This window comes from Lotus japonicus, chromosome 3 (assembly GCF_012489685.1).
Source record: "Lotus japonicus ecotype B-129 chromosome 3, LjGifu_v1.2".
In the NCBI taxonomy this organism is placed as follows: Eukaryota; Viridiplantae; Streptophyta; class Magnoliopsida; order Fabales; family Fabaceae; genus Lotus; species Lotus japonicus.
This window is the reverse complement of record NC_080043.1, coordinates 30,381,584-30,406,896: the sequence shown is the minus strand read 5'-3', so window position 1 is coordinate 30,406,896 and position 25,313 is coordinate 30,381,584. Positions and strand designations below refer to the sequence as shown.

The window sequence follows — 25,313 nt, the reverse complement described above, 5'->3', positions numbered from 1 at the left end:
AGTTTCTTTTATCTTTTGTTGGGAAGTTTATTGCTTTCTGTCTTTAGTTATATTGTCGAAAAAAAATAATTCACGTTTTTTCCGCTTAAGTATTTCTTTTGGTTACTAAAGTGACGCCTCCGAAATCGGGGTGTTACAACGCACGTGTGTGGGTGATAGTGAACACGAAGTTGATGGTGGTGGGCTGCGAAGTTAGGGTTTAAAGTTGAAGGTTTGGGTGGTGGTGAGTGAGAAATTGCCGAGGATGGTGGTTGTGGGTGGGGAGTTGTAGATGATGAAGGTTCTAGAAAGGATGGAGAGGTTAGATTTTTTATTTTTAATTAAATATTAGATTTATCAATTAAATAAAGTAAATAAAATAAGAATTCCACGTAGGAGTGATCCGTCCAAATTTTGACGGAAAAGAGCCCAAGGACCAACTGTAGTAACGGGAGCAAACGTGGGGACGAGGAATGCTATAAAAATAGTTTAGTGACCACTCTTGAACAAAGGTGAAACGTGAGGGAGCAAAAGTGCTTTTAAGTTAAGCCCTATTGTTTTTACTTTTCCCCCACTTCTTTCTTTCCGGCAACCGAAAATCATTTCAATTTCGACCTTTCCTTCCTTTTTCTTCTTCAAATTCAACTTAGCATTGCCGCCGAAACTGCAATACCATTGTCTCTCTCAATTCAAATCTGAAACAAACAACGAAGTGGTTCACGAACCGAGTTCAATTTCAGAGAACGATACAGTAAACATGAACGTGAAGAACGCAGGATCATCGTTGGATTCATTGATAACTTCCTTCAATGCTCGCATTTCACAGCTTCAAGAACTCGTCATAGCGAGAAACAGTGAACACTCTCAATTTCTCTCTATATAATCTGTGTGTTGAAGATTTCATTGACGAATTTGCACGTGCTTTTTGCAGTGTACCCGGCGAGCAGCATCGCCGATCTCTCGGCGGTGGATGCGGCTGTGACTTCCATGGAGCTTCAGGTGCAAGCCATCAAGGACCGTTTGCGTGAAGAGACAGAAGCCATTCCCAAAACCAAGGCATAACACTAACTCTCTTTGTTCTTTTTGTGTTCAATGAATGATTTCGGAAATAGGGTTTCTGATTTTTTTCCCCAAATTCTTCCAATTTGCACCATTTTGTTGTTGTCGTATTCAGTAATCGATGCTTAACATTGGTTCTTGTTGAATTCCATGAAAAGATGCAAACTATGATCAGATATTAGTAGAAGTTACCATTTTGCTGAAGAGGGGTTTTTTTTTTTTGGAAATGGTTGGTTTAGTGAACTGTTAATTTTCAATTGATGACCCTTGAATTTGGTTTTTTGACGTACTGTAGAAGCTGATTGATGCATCGCTGCGGCAGCAAAAGAAACTGCAGAATATGTCTCTGCATGTTCCATACCAAATGCCTGATAAAATGGCAATTTCAAATTTGGAAACTAGTAGATGGTGATTACTTTTTTTTCTTTGATCCTGTTATGTGCTTTGGTTTAATGAGATTTCAGAGATAATTCGCAGCTTGAGTAGTTACCTAATTGCTGTTATTCCTCAGTTTGTTTCCTGAATTTTCTGGACAAGTCTCTGGATCATTTGAGGCTCTGAAACTTGATGAAGAGCCTGCAGCATTACCTAAGGTAAGTGAAATATGTTTTGGTGCAAAGTGCAAACATTATCTAGTTTCACACTTATCATGGTCTGTGTTCCTCTATTTTCGAGACTCAAAGCCTAGGTAGCTTAGTCACTATTAATTTTCTGGGGAGCTCTTCCACATCCTCAAACCACCGGAATGTAAACTTCAAAACTAATCATAATATCTCATGACATGACATTTATCACTCTAAGCAATCACTTATTGGTCAATTATGAGAGGGCATCACTTAGGAAGAGCCATGGAAAAGTTTTCCTAATTCTTTTTTTTAATGATGCTGATACTTTTTTGTTTTAAATAACTGGATTAGGCTCACATATGCTTTCTCTCGCTTCAATCCTCACAGCGCTTCCCAAAAATCAGTATTTAAATAATAACAAGTGGCTAATAGTTTAGAACTTATCTGCTGTCTTGCATTCTTTTTTTTCTCTCATTTTTTTTCTTCTTAGGTCATTTTCAATCTATAATCTAGTTGAGAATCTGTTACCCTAGTCTCAATTAAATTGAATCATTTTCTTACCATTATAGAAACATTGTCAAATTGACTAATTGAGGTCTCATTTTTCTTGTTATCATTTTTAGGAGAAAAAAGGTCGTGGTGCTCCGCCAATGTGGTATGTTACTGGAAGTGAACTAGATTCCTTGTCATCGTGAGTAACAATGTATTCTTTTGTTGATTAGATATTTCTGTGTAAATTGTCAGTCTGAATTTAGCTAGATCATATGTAAATGCATCATAAAACATATCTAATGATATGAAATGAAGATAAATTGATATTGTGAACAGAACATTTAACAATTGGTTTTAGAGAAGTGGTTACCTTGTTGTAATGTCCTTGTAACTTTCGTTCATTTCCTTTTCCTGTACTTTTGGTTCTTAAATTAGAATCTCTTGAAGCATGTGTATCATTTGAAATGTTCATACTTTGATCATTGGGACATTTTCAAGAAAACAGTTTAGTCAGTCATGGGAGTCTAACAGGAACTTCCTTGCTTATTTATTTATTTCCTAACATTTTCAATTGTTAGTTTTCTTTGATTCTGAAATTCATCTTTATTCATGTTTTATGCCTACTTCACTGCCTAACACTAGGTCTCATATTACAGATACATGAGAGGTAGGCTTACTCTAGAGAAGGTGAACGCAGCAATCACTGATATGGCATCTTATGCTGAAGCGAATGCTCAACTTATCACAGCCCCCAAAAAGAAGGTTAATCAACAATTTTCTTTTCAATTGTAGATTACATTCATTACAGTTTGCCCATTTCTTGACACATTTTTTGTTACTTGTTCATCAAGTTGGCGGAAAATCTTTGGGAAAAAGCCCTGGTGAGTAAAATCTTTATTTTCTCACAGAATTTTTTTTTGGGTACCTATCCATTGGTTTGTGCCAAAAGAAAAAGTTGGCAGTTATCTTCTCTTAATTATGCAGGAAATAAGAGATATTGCAGGCATGGAAGGGATCAAGGGAAAACATTTTTTTCTTGAAGTGGACATAAAAGGACCATCACTGAAACTTGACAACACTGGAAAAGCAATATTGACGGTGAGTATTCTTGTTTCTCAAATGTAATTTTGTGAAGTCAAACTTGCTCGAGTAAACATGTGAAATTAGTTGAAGCTTCAAACTGAATTGTCATGAGTAACTGATGTAGTGATGCTGGATGACCAAGCACATTACCATTTACATGTTCACCTTACCCCCTTACTCCCTTTACATAGAGTGCCTTACCCCTTTAACATAGAGTTAGACGGTTGAAGGAAAACCAAAGGAAGCTTCCTTTCTAATGAAGACTCTACTGTAAAGATAAACGAATTCAACCAATGTAATTAGGTGTTTGCAATACTTTTTCTTTTTTTTGAATTTTAGAAGTTTGTAATTGCTTACGATTCCTGGTTATTCCTGGTATGATATAGTGGATACAACATGTTATCAGAGCTACATTCAATTGAGGTTTTTGTGGCTTCATCAAAGGTTACCAAGAAGGAGAGTATATCTCTGCCTAATGTGTTAGTGAACATTCTGATGAATTGATGTTTCTGCTCTCTATGTCTCTCTTTGCCATTCATATTTTAAAAAGCTGAAGAAGATTTGATGTGCTAAATCATTCTCCATTCTCAGTGGTCCTCTTTAACAAACATCATGACATTAGATTGCTCTCCAAAATCCTAATCTATTAGGAAGAGGGAGGTGGAAGATGTGGCTGGAGGTGGTGGTGATGGTGGCACGGATGGTGGGAGGTGGGGAGTGACTGAATACCATGTGGAGTAAAGAGATTTGTTTACAATATTTAAAACGTCACAAAAAATCCAAAATACCCCAAACTGTTTGAGGATGGCACATTGTTCACCGACCCATATTAGACAACACCACAGTTTATATGCTTGAATCTTGATCCTGATCCAAAACCCCTGGTTCATACTTCCTTCTCCACTTATGTTGCTCAAAGGAACAACTCTGAGATCCATGGGCATGGCCCCATTATGTGGTTACAATTTCAACCTAATCCTAACCACCCAAGGTGCCTTATCCATTCCTGTCCCTCTTGGTCCGTGGATGTCCTCTTGCTCAGGTCACCTCTTGTTTTAAATATATTCAAATCATTAAGGGTAATGGTGTATTACATTAAGAAAGCTCATATTGCGCTTCATTTTTCTTCCAAATCATCCTCTTGAATTTTTTCTATAAAATGAGTTTGGGTCTATGCCTAAAATTTGTAAGTTCGCTTCATATATGCAAAGAATGTTTATTATGTTTATATTTTAATTTTAGGATTTGAAAGATATTTAGACATTTTTTGAATTGAGTTAGATGTTGCACTTTTTAATAGATGTGATTTGTTTCATTGATTTTTAATAGTTAATTTCAATAGTAAAATAGTTTTTGGTAAAAGGAAAAACTGGATGCAAGTCTTTGTCCTAAATGCAGGTTTGGTACGGGTATCTAGTATCTTACACAAACCTTGATCAAATACCATCCCCATCTATATCTTGAGTTGAAGAAGTCATTTCTGATAATTGTTGTATGAGGTTTTCCCATTTGATTTTTATGTCAAGGATCTAAAGGAAATCAAATTCTTGTCTTACTGCATGGTCAATTGTACACTGAAGAAATTCCATGATTGTGTCATCTTTTGAGTTGTGCAGGTTCTTCGTCACCTTGGCCGCATTAATGAGACTCGTGTTGGACATCATCGTGTCATCATTCTACAAAAGCCTCACTAGATAGCCTGACTAATCTCAGATTTCTCTCACCCAGTCACCCCGATATGTGTGTACAAGAAGAATTTAAAAGGGTCATATATAGGTTTAAGATTGAGAGTGAAATGCTAGAATCTCTATCTTTTAAGCACATTCAACTCACTGCAACTTTTATTTGTGGAAGTATAAGGTAGTGAACTTTAGTTGAGGTTGTCTTTTGTGGGTTCATTGGCTGTTGTAGTTAAACAAAATTCTTTTGGTGAAAATGGTGATTCTGTGATGTAACAAAGGCTTAACAATGACAAAGATATGACTTATTTACCTAATAATTTAAACACCCTTTGTGATTTCACATCTTATTCTCTTATTTCCCTCTCTTCTTTTCTCTCTTTGTATGTAGGTCAATTTGGGGTGTGAATAAATTATTTCCAGCATTAGCCCCTATGACAAGAATCAAGAACTGCTACACGTAAGTAATAACCGTGAATATACTCAACCAATGACGGCCATGGTACATTAAAAGAGACAAGCCAAAATATACACTGAATCTCCACAGATAAAACATCACTGAATTTGCAAGACAAAGAACAAATGTACAGATTTTAGTTCATCCCTTTAGAACCTGTCCTATATATTACATTTCTTTAAAGTAAAGCAGGACAAATCAGAGCAGGTTCATGCATTCAGCTGGGTTAACTAATCAGCTTGAGAAAAGGTATCCATAACCATGATCTAATGGGTCAACAATTTCCTTTTCATCCAATGTTTATTTCTTGAAAATAGCTCATTTTTCACCAGCCAAATAGAACTTGTTATTATGTGCCAAATGAGTTGCCGTGTTCGTTTTCTTTTGGAGTTGCAGGAAGGGAAGTCCCTAAAATTGAAAATGGCTTTTCTAAATGACTCATGGAAAAATATGTGTTAAATCACCCTAATCTTAGGTGGACCAATGTGTTAGGATCTGAATATAAGGGATTTAGTTTATTTTAATTTAGAAATCTATCTTTTTCTTTTAGAGTCTATCTTTATATTTTTTTTTTATATTAGGATGTTATCTTTTATTTTAGTAGTATATCTTCTTTATTTTTTAGGGATCAAGTTATTGTTATTAGGATTAAGTTATTATAAATAGGTGTACTCTCCTTAAGTTAGAGTCATAGATTAAATTATTGAGTTGTAAAGCAAACCATCCTATTGAAGAGAAACCAACATCTGAGTTCTTATTTATTTTTTATTTTCCAGTTTAATATCATAAAAATTCCAAAAATATTATCATTTATCTTCCTTTCTCTTTTGTTTCTCCATGTTAGGATTTTCGAATCCTAACAATTCAATTGGTCCGACCTGCCAGATCGAATTCCGCCACGCATCACTGCCTTTCCTCTTAGCCTGTACCGCAACAGCACCACTTCCGGCCACTGTTCACTGCTGCTGTCAGATCTGTCACTTCTCGTCGTTGTTTAAAAAAAATACGCTACAGTAGCTGTGCACAGTATCGCTGCAGTAACCGCGCTCCAGTACCGTGTACTATTCATCCCTTTTTGTTCAGGTTCTGTCATAATGGAGGAATGGCGGGCTATTGAGCATAAGTTTCCAAAGTTTGATGGCGTGGATCCGGTGTCTTGGATCGCTCGAGGCCAGAAAATCTTCAAGGAACACCGTTTGCGGGAGCAAGATAAGGTGCAATTGGCATTCGTTAGCATGGATGGGGCAGCCAGTCATTGGTTTTATTTTTGTTGTTATAATAATCTGGACCTTACTTGGAATTCATTCACCTCGCTCTTGCTTCGACGTTTTGGTACCATTATTGAGAGGCTCTAATTTCTTAGACAGAGTGGCATCGTTGACGCTTCTGTGCGAGAATTTGAAGCTCTGGTGGTTCGAATGCATAATCTTTCTGAAGTCTAGTTGTTGAGATATTTTCTGATTCGCCTCAAACTCGATATTCGTTATCAGGTGCGCTCTTTACGCCCTACTAATGTGTCGCACGCCTTATAACTTGCACGAGATGTCGAATTTCTTCTTGGTCAGGGACAACCATTGGTTGATGAAATTTCTTTTCCTCCTCCTTCCCACACCGAAAAGGAAATCTTCTGAGATTTATAATGAGTCCAAGCAAGATACTACATTGCCGCTAGAAGGTCTCAAAGAAGATGTTGCCAATATGCCTCACATCAGCACAATCTCTATGGTAGTTGCTTCGTTGTCAATGATTGTGAATGTTGTTATGATTAAAAAGTTTGTTATGATTAAAAAGTTTGGCAATGTAAGCGTTTCCAAACATCTAGGTACACAATTAACAATGCACTTTGTGAACAATGATGGCCACACAACGCAGAGGGGTGAGCCCTCAATGCAAATGAAGCTATGGGATCTCAATATGTTTACCAGGCGCCCTCCTCCAATGCCACCGGATATGAACACTTGGAAACTTGTTGTTCTGGTGCTTCACTCGGTTTACCACTAAGAATGGGACCCGGGAGGAGAAGATTGGATCTACTATGCGACTTCCAACCTTGAGGACAAGGTTGATTTTAGGGGGAGTATTGTTAGGATCTGAATATTAGGATTTAGTTTATTTTAATTTAGGAATCTAACTTTTTATTTTAGAGTCTATTTTTATAGTATCTTTTATATTAGGATGTTATCTTTTATTATAGTAGTATATCTTCTTTATTTCTTAGGGATTAAGTTATTGTTATTAGGATTAAGTCATTATAAATAGGAGTGCCCTCCTTAGGTTAGAGTCAAGGATTAAATTATGAAGTTGTAAAGGGAACATGCCATATTCAATAGGAACCAACCTCTTAATTCTTATTTATCTTTTATTTTCCAGTTTAATATCATATCATATCATAATAATACCAAAAGTATTATCATTTATCTTCTTTTTTTTTTCCGTTTCTCCACGTAAGGATTTTTGAATCCGTTAGGCCGGACCAATTGTTAGGATCCAAAAATCCTAACGTGGAGAAAAGAGAGAGAAAGGAAGATAAATGATCATTTTTTTAGTATTTTTATGATATTAAACTGGAAAATAAAAGATAAATAAGAACTAAGAGTCTGGTTCCTCTTGGAACCAAGAGGCTGATTCCTCTTCAATAAGGTTGGTTCCCTTTACAACTCAACTAGGTATTATACCCGTGCGTTGCACGGGTTTATTTACAACATTTTTTAACATTATATAATAATAATTACAGTTTAAATTATTACATAAATATTAAAATAATTTTTATTTTAAAATAAAAAATAATAATTGTGTTCATTATTTCAATAATTTTGAGAAAAAAGACTTTTCAATAAATAGTATTGGAGTTTTCTTTATAAATAATTAATATTGCTCAAATTTAATAATTAATATTTAATAATCAGCATTGGATCATTTTATAAATTTAATTATTTATTTATTTAATAACGTGAAAAATAATACAGTCCATTTGAAAAAAAGATTAAGCAATAAGTTTTTAATGTCATCGAAAAAGTTGTTTTACCATTTTTTGTACTTTTTACAGAGAAAGTCATTTTTTGGAAAGGGCAATTACAATTTCCCCAACAGGTTTACACATGTTAGATCATTTTATAAATTTAATTATTTATTTATTTAAGAATGTGAAAAATAATACAGTCCATTTAGAAAAAAGATTAAGCAATAAGTTTTTAATGCCATTAAAAAAGTTGTTTTACCATTTTTTGTACTTTTTTTGGAGAAAGTCATTTTTTGGAAAGGGTAATCACAATTTCCCAAACATTTTTACACATGTTAAAATCGTGAAAAATAAAGAAATTTCATCTTTTTCAACTATAATAAGATATAAATTAAATAGATTAAGAATTATGTAATAAATTTATACTTATTGAACTTCGGTCATAACTATTTTTCTCTATTAAGCGTGCTCAAAATCATTTTTACTAATATATAATAAGATCATAAAATTATAATGAGATTGTTTCTTCAAATAAAACACACATACGTTGTAGATTTTTTTGAACGTTACGTTATAGTTAATAGTAAATACCTTATAGCGTCATTTTAAAATTTAAACTATTTTACCTAAATTATTTATTGATAACATTATTTTGTCATTAATCAAGTTTAATTTTTGTTATTTTTCCCTAATGCGAAATTCAAGTCAATTTTTAAAGTTTATGACCATTATTATTCAATTTAGGTAGTTGAATTACTCTTGAAAATAATTTTTTTTTCAGTTTTTAATTTTATTATTTAATATATTAATTACAAAGAAATTTTCTATTGCTTCCTTTATTTTAGTACAAAGCTAGGAAGATTTTACTGCTTAATGTATTTAATGAATTTTTTATGAGAATTAAATTAAAAAATAAATGACTATGACTAATATATATATTTTGAAATATTTTTGTATCTAATTAAATATTTTATCAAATCATTACACTAACTCGTATTAACCTCCCTACCTGAAATAAAAGTGAAGTTTTTGTTTATTAGAGTGTCTTGTTTCGTTTTTATTTTTCCACACATTTTTAGAGAACTAAAGAGTTATGTTTCAGGAGTCTTTTGTCATGTTCTATTTTACCTTATATAACAAACATGAAATTTAGTTGGTTGTTGAATAACTAATTAATTTGAAAATATTATTGATCAGGTTTTAGTTTAGTTTAATGTATATAATACAATTTTTTTTTGGTGTATTTATAACAAAATTTCAATTTAATTATACATTTTAGTAGGTGTTTAAATAGCTAATGACTTAGGCAGTTTTATTCATTTTTAATATTTTAATATAATTTATTTAATACAAATGAAAATGTTAATACAAAGGTTCAAAGTAACTTTTACTTTTACATTTTAGTAGGTGGTGTAAAAAATAGTAATAAGTTTTTTTTTTTAAATTCCTCAACTCATGATGAATAGTTATTATTAAATTAATTTTAATTTTAATATATAAAAAATTAGAAAGTTTTACAATTAGAAAGAAGTATAAAAAATTACTATTAACTATGTAATATTGCTATTAGTGTAAAGTTAGTCAATTTCAATTATTATTATTACTTAAAAATTTCCCTCATTAATAATTAAAATTTAAATAATATCAATATTTTATTTAAAATATGAGAAATTGAAAAGTTTAACAATTACTAATTAAAAATTAAAAAAAAAAGTTGAATAAAAATTTGTTTAACTTCATTATTTAATGCATTTAATACTTATAGCTCAAGTGAGCTTTACATATATATATATAGATAATTTAATTCAAGACAACATAAGGAGGTATTCCTATTTACAATAACTTAATCATAATAGCAATAACTTAATCCCTAAGAAATAAAGAAGATATACTACTAGAATAAAAGATAACATTCTAATATAAAAGATACTATAAATATAGACTTTAAAATAAAAATATAGATTTCTAAATTAAAATAAATTAAATCTCTAATATTCACATCTAACACAACGATATTTAAGTAAGCGTAATTCCTAACCCCCTTATCTTTGAATATGATCATTTGGTCAATCTAGGACTAAGGTAATTTAATCCAATCTTTTTTAGGAGCAATTAGACAACTCCAACAATGATCTCTACTATGCATAACAGTTGAGTATCTATCCAATTTAGATATACCATCCAAATTCTTGAGAAATATCTAGAATTGAATTATATGGTATGTACTATGCAATTTTCTCTTCCTCGCCACACGGAGAATATCACACCCTCTCTTTATAGCTTAAGCTTGTACTACATTGCCTCATAATTAAGCACTACTTCCATTTCTATTTTAGTACATTCTGTGAGAGAAAGATGTTCCTATTTATCTGTTAATGCATTTACTAAAGAAACATTACTTAGTCATTTTATCAATTATATCATTATGCTTTTTTCTTCTTTAAATCAATCATCTACTAATCTTCTTGTCATAGGTGTTTGAACTAAACGATAAATAAATGATAGTGAATTGTGTTTTATCCTTATGGATGAGGACCGAACCTCCGACCATGTGTTTTATTCTCATAGATAAGGATCGAACCTCTTACCGTACCTCATGATTAAGAGACGATGTGAGCTAACCACCACGCCACACCTTATCGTAAATTATACCATTATGTTATTTTTTTAGTTTTTCAAGCTATTCTCATAGCTGAGAGACATGAGACTAATCATTGAGGCTTGAAATCACGTTAAGTAGGTAGGTCTATCACAACAAATCATTCTTCATACGCGCACCGCCCACGTAGCGAACTCTGGGCTAAATGCTAAATGAGCTCAACTATTTTAGTTAGACCTTGTTTAAGATAACATTATGTTCTGGTAGTATGTTAAACACAATAAAATTTCATCTATTAAATAATCAAAATGTCAAAGCGTAAATTAATAATAAACCGGTTTAGCATTTTGGAGAGTAAATTAAACTACTTCCATGATATTGGTAATGCTGCTTTCCGGTTGTTTTCACTTGTTGTCGCCTTGTTCAAGACTTGAATGTGTGCTAGAATGCTCGTCCTAGTTCCAAGACACCGGTTTAGAGTTTCCCCTTTTCTCAATCCCAATTCGTCTTCATTGGGATGTTATGTTTCATCCAAGTTGAATCCATAATATATGTGCTTTCATAGGAGACATACTTGAAACTGTTGCATCTGATGTCCCTTGTTAGATGCGGAACACCATGACTACCTAGCTAGTTACACTTACAGCCATACAAGTTGTCGTAAGGCATAATCAATCATTATAATAACTTACACTTAATAATTAAATGAATCAAATAATATATTTTCAATTCATAACAAAGACTTAATACTTCATTGGTGCCTATCTATATAATGACAAATTTTGAAAGTTATTCAAAATTTCTTATCTGCAAGTTGTCCATTGAAATTGTTGGGTAGATATGCTCTGTTCTGTTTTGAGTGTTAATTAATGTATAATAATTGTTTTTCATTTATATCATTCGAACTATTGTTAAGGAATTAACAAGGGACAAAAAGAGAAAAGAAGCATATCAACCAAAACCATGCATGTGTGAAAAAGATTTGGGGTCATCAGACATCAAACATGAAAATTTTGGGACCTACAACTGCTACTGCTATCATTTTCCCTCATTTATGAAAGACCAACCAACCACCAACGTCTCAAGTCAGAATCAACTTGTATTTTTTGGGTTACTTCTTCTCAAATATCAACTAAATAAAAATAGCAACCACATTTTTTTTATAGGCCAATGTTAGTTGTTAGAATTGTTAGTAAATTAAGCTCTCCTCCGGGTTTGAACCTGAGACGCTTCACCCTTCATCTCACTCAACTCTTATGTCTCTAGCTCTTACCACTTGAGTTATCATTCGGGGAGAAATAGAAAACCACATGACAATGATACAAGAACGTAAGCTTCAATTTGAACAGTATCTAAAGAGTCAATGGACAGCACATCACAATAAATCCAATATGTATATACCAAAATGACCCATGATAAAGTTTGGGTTAAATAACCCATCATCCAATCATATTGGAGATAAATGAGTTGGAAATAAATTAATAAATAAAATATAGAAATTCCAACTCACTTATCTCTAATGTGATTGGATGATGGGTTATTTAACCCAAACTTTATCATGGGTCATTTAGACAACCCTTTATAAGAACCTCTTCATCAAACACTAAACTTATTATTCTTTCCCAGAATATCTGATAAACCATTTATAAGTCTCATCTCTGACTCTATCTCCATGTTTTATATAAAATAATCAGCTATAAGAACCTCTTCATCAAACACTAAACTTGTTTTATATATAAAATATTGGAAAATTCAGTCGGGAGGGAATGAGAGAGGAGCATAAATGTTCATTCAGCCATTACTGATAAGAGAAGTAATATTGAGTCCTAGAATTCAGACTAGACCCAGTTCTATATTTTTAAAAGCTAATTTAAAGATGAGGGTTGCTCTATAACTTTTAAGGGTTTCTTAATCACATATGTAGTTAATGTGAGACTTTAACATATGCATCTTTTCATGTTCGCGGTTAGACACTTTTAGCGTGAAGTTGCAAAACAAGAGAGTGGCCAATTTATGAGTGATCAAATACAAGATCTAAGATGTGGTATGAAACTGTTCACGGCAAAACACTAAGAACAAAGTCAGTCAAACTTATATATTGTTTTGCCTTAAGAATTCTTAACTGAACATGCTTAGACACACTATGATGAGGGCTCATTTATATAGTTAGAGTCTCTTAAAAAGTGATTAATGCGAGAGGGGATCTTGTGATTGCATTCATGAGGAGGAGACAATCTTGCAATCACAATTATGTGGGAGAGGAGGGAAACCAGGGAAACCTAGTAATGAGGTGAGGGGATGAATTTAGACGTTCTCCCAATCAGGTGGCTGATTCAGATTAACGTGTACTCAATCAACAACCTAAATAGAGATGCTTGAAGCTTGGTCGGTCAAACAATCTCTAACGATCTAGAAACCATATTAAATTTGAGTTAAAACTAACTCAGTCTCAAATCTAAGAGTGAGGATATTGTTGTCAGTAAAGGAAAACCAAATATATAGAACATGTGAGATATAAATTCTAATCTTGATTAATTCTTCCTATAATTATAAATATAAAGAACCATACCTAAATTGACATGGAGATACATATGCATGTTCTAGCCAGAACATATCTCAGGTGTATATATATGTAAAGTATATATATATATATATAAGAACATTTAAAATAGCTTAAGTTTTAACAGCCATTATATATGCTTACAAAACTAAAGATTTCACCCTAGATTGAGAGGCCCTGTCTCAATTGCTGTTCTTTATTTAATTTCCAACCTTCATGGCTTCACCTACTATACATCCTCAAACAAAGTAGGATCATATGGTGGTACATTGTTGCTTAGTTGTGGGAAGGAGGATGTGTCTTTGGTGGTTCATAGTCCACGTCAAACTGAACAAGTTGTTTCTGACTATGCTTCTTGTGATGAGGCACTCGCCAGGAAACTGAAGCAAGAGATTCAGTTCTTAAGGAGCCTGATGCTTTTCCTTTGAGAACTATCTGGTGAGTGCTTCTTCTGCTTTTTGGCTTCATAGAATCAGCAACCAAACGAGCCCCAACGTTTCCATTGCCTTCATCATTAAGCTGTTTTGGAGAGGAATCAAACTCAATTTTCTCATCACTCTGCATAGAATGAAATCTTAGTGAGACATACAATTCTTGAGAATATGTGTACATTTTCAAGACTTTTCTACAATTGACACTGAAGCCATAATCAATTCCGTCAAAAAGCTTATGTGAGTTTGTTTTGAGTTTCAGAATAAATTCTGAAGAAAGAAAAATTGATCCAAATAATATGTTATCTGTAAAAGAATTGAGATCATTTAACTTCAACATGTAATTAACATATTTTGATCGATGCATGCTTGTCAATTAACAAACCTTGGTAGAGAAGTGGTGCTTCTTCTCCATCTTCTTATCTAGAGGGCCGATACGACGGGCATTACATGCATGCAAGGAGATGCATAGAAATAAAAGAAGAAGATATGCAGTACTTGACATGATAATAGAGAGAGAGAGATATTTGGTCTGAAATTTTGAGCAAAACTTTATCTGCACAGGGATTGGATATATAGTGCACTAGCTAGTGGTGGTAGCAGAGTTATTTGTATCGTGACAAGGACATATAAATGTGCATTGAATGCAATAACTTGAGGAAGAATAAGAGGTTCTCTTTCAGAACATGGAGTTGTAGGGGTGATGAAAGAAGCGATAAAGAGAAAATGAAGTGATGGTGGCCTCCTCCCTTTTGTCCCTTCTGACATGTAAGAGAGTCCAAAATAGAGATTTTACATCTAAAGAGTGGGCTTCTTTACATTCTTAGTGTAATTTAACACCAAAATTACCGAAGTAGTCTCGAAATTTTAATTTTTTTTAATATCTCTTAATCTTATCTCATAGAAATAAAAATAAGGTTTAAATATAGCATTTAGTTTTTCTATTTTTAGTTAGTATCAATTAAAATAGAGATATATTTAATATTTATGTCTATGGTATGTTTATGAGAGATTAATTTCTATGCACCGACAATGTATATAAGTTTTACACAATCATGCAATCACATCTCTTAATTTTACTGGCTCATAATTAATTTTGAATTTAATGATATTTAAAATAGGAAATAAAAGGATGTGATTGAATGAATGTGTAAAACTTTTTACACCGTCAGTGCATAGAAATTAATCTCTATTTATATATCCGATTTATATTTATATTCATTATTTAATAAATTATTTAAACTTTCCAACAGTTTTATTTTATTTACTATTAATAGTAGTTGAAATAATTTTAATTTTTATACTATTAAATTCCATTAAGTGTATTTTAAATGTTGAACTTAAATTATAATTAATACAAATATTAAATATTTTTACTAATTTAGATTTACATATTTTCTCTTTTTATCATTAAGGATTAATACTATCATAAATGTTTTTCTTATTTTTTTTTATAAATAAAACCTTTAATTGTGTAAAATATTATTAAATAATGAATTTTTAATTCTTAAACTTAATTCATTATCAAGTATTTCCTTAATATCTATTCATCATGAACTCTGTATCAAAAGAAACATTGTTATCATATATTATATTCGTTTATATATATATATATATATATATATATATATATAATAATTATTGCATATTACCATGTATAGAATTAATTATCACTGAATAAAAGAATTAAATCAATTAAATTTAATTAATTAATTTAAATTATTATATTTAAAAATTATATACTTATGATAATTTTAATTGTTAATAAATATTCGGGTAAATAACTATGAACCTAATATATTTGATGACTTCTTTTCAAAAAAAAAAATAACAAGAGTTGTGGCTTTAATTTACGACTCTAAACAAAATAACCATAAATCATATTTGAAGTTTACAACTTAAAAAAAAACTTGTTTAAATGATCTATGAAATTATAAAAAAGTAGAATTCATATGTTGCAACTTGCAACTACAACTTTCTTAAAATAATATTTTTTCTTCAAGAAATCAAAAACACTATTTGTTTTTTTTAAGAGAAAACACTTTTTTGTTGAGATTTCTTTGAGTGTTAATAAAAATAAACAAAGTTGTCTCACATTAAATAAAAAGAGAATGTCAGTAGTTTATAAGTGAAATGATCATTCACGCATTGTATTAAGGTTTTTGGTGAAAGGTGTGATGTAATAATTCACTAATATGACTTGCTCCTCATCTAATGTGGTTATAAAAGCAAATATCTGTGTTCCCTCTCATGCTATAACCATGAGATATACCCCTCAGACCATAACACAACTAGTATCAGAGCCGATTGTAACGACCCTAATAACCACAATAACTCTGATACCTTAAGGTTTTGGTTAAAAGATGAATAATGTTTTTCACTATTATGGCTTACTCCTCACCAATTTAGTTATAAAATTATATTCATGACAATGCTGATAGCTGACAACAACCCTATTGAGAGAAGCATGATAATATAATGGTAACTGACACTTAATGGGGAGATTTTTGAGGATTCGTTTTCAAGTGTGAATAAAAATAAATAAAGAAGTCACACATTGAATAACCGTAGCGCGCGATACCTCTCGCACCATAACAACACTATTTACCACTTACCCTAGCTAAAACTGTAAATTTTCAAAAAAGTGTACTACTTGTACAATCTAGATGCTAAATTAAACTAGTAATGTCAAAAAACTGGAAATGTCAATAGATTCATTGAGGGGATGTCTAAAGTGAAACATGAACCAAAATCAAGGATACACTGCCTCCCCCAGGTTGGTCCAACCGAGGAGCTCTGTATTCCCTGTCCTTATGTTCATGGCTCTCAAGAAATATTTGAATAGCTTTTGTGCCCCCTTGTTTCTTGCCTTTTTGCCTTCCCCTTTTTCAGTTTGTCCTAGAGAAACTACAATATATATTTTATAGTAACCATTGGAAGTTTATCGAAAGTTGGAACACTTTTTAGATCTTTAGTCACTTAAAAACACAAACAAGATTTCAAACTAACTTCTTAACACAATAAGAAAAACGTTATCCAAGTCAATAATGTACAGAAGGTTGTGAAAGAAACTGTGGTCAAGAATTAGAAAGTACACTATATTTGGCTGTGAAAAAGCTGTACGCCACCATAGGAGAAGAATGGTGATCGGTGATCTCTGCTTTCACTATCTATAAGATTATATTAGTAAGCATTTTATATTTCTATTTCATCTTAATTGAATATATACAAGCACAACAATACAAATTTAATTCATACCTACAATCCATTCCAAAAATATTTAAACGGATTGCATGCTCACATTACGTCATATTTTAATCTTAATATTTTGGAATAGTTGTATCAATTCTCCCTAATAATACAACAATAGCATATTATCTTATCCTATACTATATACTATTTTCGAAACAAAAAAGCAGCAACTCCGACAAGAGTCAGCTCTTCATTCCATACCTTTCGTCATAAGTTTTATCTCTCATACTATAATTAGTAGGTAAATGATATCATATTTATATTTTTTCTGTTTTTTAGTAATTTAAATATTAAATAATTCCATATTTTCAAAAATTATTAATGTATTAATATTTGATTTAATATTATTAATGACATTAGAATAATTAACAAAAGTCAATTGTGATTTTTTTTGAAAATAACTACTGTATTAATTTTTTGGTGTAAGACAGGTGTCCTCCTTTGGAGGCAATCCTGTTCAAGCCGGGAACATCCACATCATGGTAGGGTTAACTCTCTCAGCGGCAACTGTATTAATTTGACATTTAATGAGTTTTAATGATATTAGAATAATTAATAAAAATCTTTGTGACTTTTCTATCATTAAGATATATGCTAACAAAGTCTTTTTCTTAATGACTATGGTTTAAATACTATGTAAGTCCCTGAAATTGTATGGTGTATGAAAATAAGTCCCTGAAATTTTTTTTCCGAAAATTGAATGTAATATCTTATGTTCAAAATGATATCAAATATCTCATAAAAAAGTTGATATCAAATATGTTAAAATGATTGATTTGGAAATTAACTTGAAATTTTGTATTTTATGTTTTCGTATATATATCTGGAAGATTTAAATGATGTTGATGTATTGATTCAAAGCATAACAAATTAGGGAAAAAAACGAATTAGAATGTAACTAGGATTAGAAAAAAAAATATATGTGACATACGTATTTTAAAAAGAAAACGAGAGAGAAAATATGAAAAATTTGATATATGCCGACAAAGTACTCTTATTTCATCTGTGCATGGGGCATGATCAATACTAGTAAGATATAAGAAAAAGTGTTAATTAGAGTTGACTAAAAACCAACAAATGTAATGCAAAAACCGACGTTAAACTGAGTCAGCCAAAATTTGACATAGATGATATGAAAACCAAGACTATGGTTGGTTAGTAGTATCGAGATTGACGACAAAAGGCTCAAAGCTAACAGTTTTACGTGTATTAGGTTGACGCTTCAATTCAGCGTCAGTCAAGTCAACTCTAAGCCAACGCAACACACATGTGGCCACAATTGATGCTAAACCATAAATACTAAGGTCTGTTATATAGGTCGATGATACTTTAACACCTAGCCGACGCTAAAATTTACTTTCAAACACAAGGACACCAAATTCATGATCGGATGGATATTTATCCGACTCCATCTCTTTTGTTTGTTTTTTAGTTGTTTATCTAGCTAAAAAAATTGATCATTATATATATATATATATATATATCATGTTTTCTATTAGTCTCCGAGTATCATGCATCATCATTGTATACTATGAGCTCGCTCTAGTAGTTTTGCCCTTTGATCAATGTTACTTTTCCATTCTTTGCCCTCATTTCTTATTTCTTATACACAAAAATGAAGACAAGAATAGAGAAATCACAATAATAAAGTGGCAAAGCTACATAACCGAATTCAAAGAACACAATAAGGATGGATGGGACAAATAAAAACATTTATATGTATTTTACTGTCAAAACTATTCAACTCGAGAAACAATTGAAAAGCAAACATGAGATGAAATTGAATAATTATCAATCAAAACATGAATTTGACATTGTTGTTGTGAAAATCATCCTGACATATTTATAACAATTAGAAGATATATGCAACAACAAACAACAATAACAATCATAATATTTTATTAATCATTTAATTGTCTTATTATAATTATTATTTTGTTGCATCACACGATCCAACACTTTCATCTTATTTTATATTTTTAACATTAAGCTTATGAACAACTTTTTCCATCTTGAAAATTTGTTTCTCAAAAGCAGAGGCAAATTCTTCCGCTCATTAATTTTATCATTGTTTTACCAGAGCTCCTGGAATATTGGGGTTCAGAGATTTCCAAGTTGCGTATGCAGGTATTGAATAGAATGTTATCGCCAACCTCTTGTAATCAATCTCTTATTGTTTTGGTCATAGAGATTAAGGAGCCTTCCCATGCTTCTCAGTTTCGAACGATAAGCCTTTGCAATGTGGTGGTCAAGATTATTATAAAGGTGATGACTAATAAATTGAAGGTGAATCTTGCGGTTATTACTTGTGAGGCATAGAGTGCATTTGTGACTGGCCGACTTATCACAAATAAATACTTTAAGTGCATTTGGATGCTTCCACTACATGAAGAAGAAGATCATGGGTCAAAAACGTTTGATGGCTCTAAAGCTTGATATGTCAAAAGCTACGAAAGAGTGGAGTGGCCTTTGCTGCAGAGTACTTTGGTTCAAATGGATTTCCCCCTTGAATGGGTTTCTTTGGATATGAAGTGTGTGTGTCTACCATGAATTTCTCTATTATGTTGAATGGGCAGCCTCAACATAAGTTTAGACCGCAATAAGGCTTGCGTCAGAGTTATCCTTTTTCCCCGGATATGTTTACTTTATGTGGGGGAGATTTTCTCTACGATGCTTCATAAGGCGATGGCTTCTTCGACTATGCACTAAAGATCATAATTGCAAGGAAATCTTCAGTAATATCTCACTTTTTACAGACGATAGTGTGATTTTTTCAAGGATTGCGGTTTAGGAAGTTGTGTGTTTCGAAGATTTTGTCTACTTTTGAGCCGACGTTTGGCCAGTAGGTCAACCTTAACAAGTCTCAAATTTCTTGTAGCCGAAATATGCCTAGTTTCTGGATTTCAACTTTGTCAATGAACGTTCTATAAGAAGCTCAAGGGTTGGAAGGGGAAATTCCTATCTAGAGCAGGGCAGGCAACGCTTATTAAATTACTTGTTCAGACTATCCCTTCTTATGTAATGTCTTGCTTGCCTTTGCCGATGGGTTTGTGTTTTGATATTGAGGTAATAATTAGTACATTCTATTGGCGTGAGGACATGGGCAAGAGAAGGATGAACTAGTTGAAGTGGTCAAAGCTTTGTGCTCCTAAGAGTGAGGAAGGCCTTGGCTTTCGTGGTTTTAAGTTATTTAATTATACTCTTTTGGCTTAAAACTCGTGGCAGCTTTTAAAGCGCCAGTCTTTTATGTTTGGCCAAGTTTTTAAGGCGTTTTACTTCCTTAATTTTTCCTCATGGGAAGCTTCAAAGGGCTAGAAGACCATCTATGTTTGGTCTAGCATCATTTAAAGCAGTGGATGTTTAAAAAGGGATGCCTTAAGAAGATAGGGGAAGCCTCTTGAGTTAGAGTTTGGCACGATAACTAGATTTTGTCTGTTTCTATTAAATTATTGGGAGTTCAATCTTTGTTCGAAAGGAGTGTTCACTTTGTTTCTGGCCTGATAAACACTCTTACTCGTGGGGTATGAGGGTGCTAAATTATTTTTTTCCTAACTCAGTTATGAAACTAATTATTTCCATACCACTTTCTCTCTTTTCTACATAGGATATTGTTTTCTAACCGACTAGTCTGATGGTCAATATTCTCTAAAGACGGGTTATGAGTTTCTGACTTAGAATGAAGTAGCCCTTATAACTTCATCTTCTGGCCACTCATTGTTTCCAAGTTTTACTTGGCCGAATCTTTGGAGGTCCAAAGCTCATCCCCACGAGACGGAGCTTTCATAGCGTCTCTGTCGAGCCATTATATATGTGGTGGCAAAGCTGCGGTGGCAAAGCTGCGGGAAAGAAAGTGAACATGGATCTCTTGTGCCTTGTTTGTATTGTGGAGGCTGAAATTGTTGCTCATGAATTTTTACTTTGCAAGAAGGCCTAAGATTTCTGATTCGCGAGCCCCTTGTCGTTACGCTTGGGTGGTCATGGTGTTGGTCTTATAGCTGATTTTATTGCACAGTTCCTATCTTGCAATGGAGCTGATGTAGTTCGAGTGTTGTTCGTGGGTTTTTATTGTTAAGTTCAAACGTTAAATCATATTGTCTATTTGTGCGATAAAAAATTTAAGGGCATAAGTTGAATACTAAAATTTTCATATTTCATGAACACTTTGACCTAACGTCTATGTTCAAGATGTGTTGTCCAAGACTAAACAGCTTATTCAAACGATAGTTCAAGATCGTCTAAAGAATGAGTGTCATCTTTGAATCGCAAAAAGCTCTCACACAAACTTGAAGAAGAAGTTAAAAGAGGAGAAGAACACGTGATCTGACAAAGCTCAATGGCCAAAGCTCAAGTATAATGTTGTCACCATCAAATTGAAATTTTTGCTCTTCAACAGATAGAAGTCAAGGCAAACACTACCTACCAACTGACATACTACTTCTTTTGGCAAAAGGTCTTCATCAAACAATGTCATGCATTTAATGCACCTAACATAAGTACACAAAAGCACCGTTTTGATCCAACGACTAGAATCTTTATGAAGAACAAGCTTCAACGGCTACAACCATTCTCACAGAAGATCAAGGACTTTAAAAGGATCGACTCTTTATTGAATCATTTTAAACGATCAAATTCAGATTGAAGCAACAATTCAAATCAAGCTTGAGAGTCAAATCCCTTTTGATATCTTCTGCTTCAAAGAGAGTAACATACCCAAGAGTCAAATCCTCTTATCCAACTCTCTTTAGATTTAGAACACAAACTACTTCATAGAGTCAAATCTTATTCAATACTTTGTAGTTTCTGAGCTAAGAAATTTCTAATATCACTCTTTTGAGAAGAGAACCTTGTAGAACCAATAGATCTTGAAAAAGATCTTAGGAGAAGTCATGTTTAATACTTGGTGAAGGAGGAGTCCTGAAAATACTTGGTTATGAGAAGTCAAGTAGAATATTTGGTTGGTAGGAGTCCTGTCTAATACTCCCTCCGGTCCTATTTATAAGCATGAAAGAGAAGAAAAATTTTAGTCCTTTTTACAAGAACCAAATGAAAGTTTGAGCTATATTAATTAATTTTTTCCAATGATGTTGTTATTAATTCTAACTTGTAAAATGTGTCTCATTAATTATTCTCGCTTTCCCACTTTCCAACACTAATAACAAAGGGTAATTTTGGAAGTTTATTTTGATTCAAGACAAATTTAATGCATTTTATCTAGTTTAACTACATTTCTTAAACTATGTGAATTTTTTTTTTTTGCTTATAAATAGGACCGGAGTGAGTACTTGTTGTTGGGAGAAGTCATGTCTAATACTTGGTGTAGGAAATTTTTTGATACTTTCTTGGTGGAAATCTTGGTTAAGCCAAGGACATGACGTAGCTCCATCGTTTGTGGGTGAACCAGGATATATTGTTGTGTTCTTATCGATTATTATTTTATACTTATATTTGCTGCACCAAACGACTACAAAACGCTTTATAAACTTATCATCGTTTGAAAACACAAGTTTTACACGAACACAATTCAAACCCTCATTTTCTTGTGCTACTTTATTTTACTTCATCTATGTCCTTTGGAAGCATTGTAACAGGTTGATTTTTTATCAGACACTCAGTGGGTTAGACCATATATTTTCGTGGCTGGCCTCTCTTCTTGCCCTCCTTCAGCTTCAGACGGTGCCATCTCCTTCTAGTGTGGGTGCTGCGCGACAAGATTCTTGCAACCCTCCCCCGAGCCAGTTCATGAAGGTAAATATAGATGCTTCCTTCCGTAATATCGGTCAGGTGGGGATGACTTTCGTTGCTCGGGATTGGGAGGATCTTCTCCTCGCTATTGGTTATATGGTCCTGTGACTTTTGCTTCTTTACCTCTTCTTGTTGAGACGTTATCGTTCCGTTGGGCCCTTGTCACGACCTTAGGGCTTGAGTTTCGTTCAGTAATTTTTTAGACGACTCCTAAGTCCTTCATTTGTCTTGGTTGTTGGTTCTATTCTTCAAGATTGTTATATTTTAATTTCACATTTTGGCTCTTTAAGTTTTTTTTTTTGCCAAACAGTCTGGTAATTAGGCAGCTGATTACATGGCTGATTTATCATTTAGTCCCCTTGATGTGATTTGGATTGTGGATGCTCCTCAGTGGATAAACAAAAAAAAAAACAAATATCATTTAATCAAAGGTCCAACCGATCACCACGTCGATATTGCAAATATGTAGTTACAAATAATCCGGCTAAAGTAATAGGAATCAGACCTAACACGATTCCAAATAGAAAACAACCAATCATTCGAGAAAATCAAACAATAGAGGGAAACACTTTTCACTATAAGATTAGGTATCTCATGAATTAAACAGTTTCGGCATTAATTATTTGTCTCAATATAATATAAATGAAAAAAAAATGTGCTTGTTGTTTTATTTTCAAATTATTTCTTCAATAACAGTCTTATAATTGGGCAGCTGATTACTTGCCTAATTTATCATTTAGCTCCGCTTATGTGATTTGGATTGTGGATGGTCCTCAATGGTTTTATTTCTTTCCTTCATACTGATGTATTTGGTTATTCCCTTGGCCCCGTTTCTTTTAATATAGTTAGAGTTCATTTTCTTGGTTCGGTTTCTTAGCAAGGGGTATACAAATACATGGATTTTCTTATAAATGTAATTGAATGCTTTGGATAGAGAATCCAAAATACACTGAAGTGGTGTGGCACCCAATAGAGTAGAACAATTAAATGGGAGCCAGGAGCCACATGATAGTTATTAAACCAGCTGTAGGACCTACAAGAAACAATTGGAACAGGAGACAGAGATACATGGGAACATGCCCTTAGTGTTTCTTTAAGAAAAGGCACAAGTGAGTGTCCTAACCGTCAATACCGGCCAAACAGAAAACGTGGCAATGCCGATAGGAACATGTGAAGCCGCCAGAAATTGTTTCTCTTCTCTTCTGGTCATTCCACCCTTCTTTCTTAGGACATGATTTGGACGGTAGGCTGATCCTTTTTCTGTTACTGGATAGAGTTACTGACACATGAATGATATTTGCAATGCCCATTTATTTCTTAAGGGTGAATGTACATATCCTTCCCACGAGTCGTTGAACATGTATAAAATTAACAATACCAGTGGTTGGGTAGACTAAAGGATACATTGGAGAAGTTATTCATCATATGCACCATGGTAGGGAATGAAACTTTAGGCTTTAGGCTTTTGTGTTAATGAAGATATTCTCATGGCTGATAGTTGTGAAACTAATTAATGATTTCATCATCAGCACACTAATTGGTAAGAAGCTGATAAATGAGTTTTTTTTTTTTCATTTATAAGAGTTGAGAATCAAACTCTCATACTTAAGGGACGAAATGCTGAATCACTATGTCAATCAAAACTTTAGGCTTTTATAATCGATTTATGTATTTTTTTTATAATTATGTAAAGGCGCATGCAAGGTGCATTTTAAAACTTATGTTTTGTCCCGATAGGATAGCTCAAGTTGTAGAAGTTGAGGGACATATGGGTCGGGTAGGGGGAGGTCCGCATGCAAGGTGCATTTTAAAACTTATGTTTTGTCCCCGTAGGATAGCTCAAGTGGTAGGAGCTGAGGGACATATGAGCCTGGTAGGGGGAGGTCTAGGGATCGATTCCTGACGGGTGCAATTTATCTTTCTGATGTACCAAAAAAAAAAACTTGTGTTTTAAAATTTTCAAAGTTAAAACCAAGTAACATTTTTATGATTTTAATTTTGCCTATTTACAGTTTAAAAGTTTAATCTTAAGTATCGTTGTCGAGCACTTTATTGTACCATCATTGCCGCACATGATATCTTTCATTGTCGCAATTTTACCTCCACCGCCGTCATCACTACCTGATACTTTTCCACACACGGTATCACATGTTCATCACCACTCGACATCATTTATCACATGAATCCTTAGCAATAGTAATGGTGGTCTGGATGGTGTGGGCGACAAAGGTAGTAGTGGAGAGTGATGAACGTCAGTTGATGTAGGGGAGAGGTCGTGGGTGTGATGCAGGTCCAATCTTGTGGTGAAACTTGATGGACGAGGTAGCTACAACTTTGTGAGGTTGTATAGAGCTAGAGCAATGGAGAATAGGCCACGAGACCTAAGTGCGCGTGGAGGTAGTATGTGGTGGATGGTTGGTAGAGGGAGGGGTAGGTGGTTGTTCTCGCGAGGGTG

At 33.1% G+C, this 25,313-nt stretch overlaps 2 protein-coding genes across 3 annotated transcripts; one reads left to right on the top strand and one right to left on the bottom strand.

Moving 5' to 3' along the window:
* The first annotated feature begins 530 nt into the window (after positions 1-530).
* LOC130749182 (spindle and kinetochore-associated protein 1 homolog) lies at positions 531-5,645 on the top strand. Of its 2 annotated transcripts, none has more exons than XM_057602495.1 (9): positions 531-833; positions 911-1,035; positions 1,334-1,446; positions 1,550-1,631; positions 2,228-2,295; positions 2,753-2,858; positions 2,948-2,977; positions 3,081-3,194; positions 4,796-5,201. In XM_057602495.1, the coding sequence occupies exons 1-9, from the start codon at positions 737-739 to the stop codon at positions 4,871-4,873; spliced, it is 813 nt and encodes a 270-aa protein (XP_057458478.1). In that variant the 5' UTR covers positions 531-736; the 3' UTR covers positions 4,874-5,201. The 2 variants fall into 2 exon arrangements, with proteins under 2 accessions (XP_057458478.1, XP_057458479.1); XM_057602496.1 differs by lacking the exon at positions 4,796-5,201 and adding an exon at positions 5,250-5,645 and having other exon boundaries at positions 537-833.
* A 7,839-nt stretch (positions 5,646-13,484) lies between these two features.
* Positions 13,485-14,604, bottom strand: LOC130748965 (uncharacterized). Its single transcript, XM_057602220.1, has 2 exons — positions 14,250-14,604; positions 13,485-13,991 (listed from the first exon to the last, which is right to left on the bottom strand). Exons 1-2 carry the CDS (start codon positions 14,367-14,369, stop codon positions 13,710-13,712), a joined length of 402 nt encoding a protein of 133 aa, XP_057458203.1. The 5' UTR covers positions 14,370-14,604; the 3' UTR covers positions 13,485-13,709.
* Between the last annotated feature and the right edge of the window lie 10,709 nt (positions 14,605-25,313).

Coding starts and splice junctions, on each gene's coding strand:
- LOC130749182 (XM_057602495.1), top strand. CDS start 737: ATGAACGTGAAGAACGCAGGATCATCGTTGGATTCATTGATAACTTCC. Junction 834..910: donor ACTCGTCATAGCGAGAAACA/GTGAACACTCTC, acceptor TGCTTTTTGCAG/TGTACCCGGCGAGCAGCATC. Junction 2,978..3,080: donor ATCTTTGGGAAAAAGCCCTG/GTGAGTAAAATC, acceptor TTAATTATGCAG/GAAATAAGAGATATTGCAGG.
- LOC130748965 (XM_057602220.1), bottom strand. CDS start 14,369: ATGTCAAGTACTGCATATCTTCTTCTTTTATTTCTATGCATCTCCTTG. Junction 13,992..14,249: donor AGCACCACTTCTCTACCAAG/GTTTGTTAATTG, acceptor CATTCTATGCAG/AGTGATGAGAAAATTGAGTT.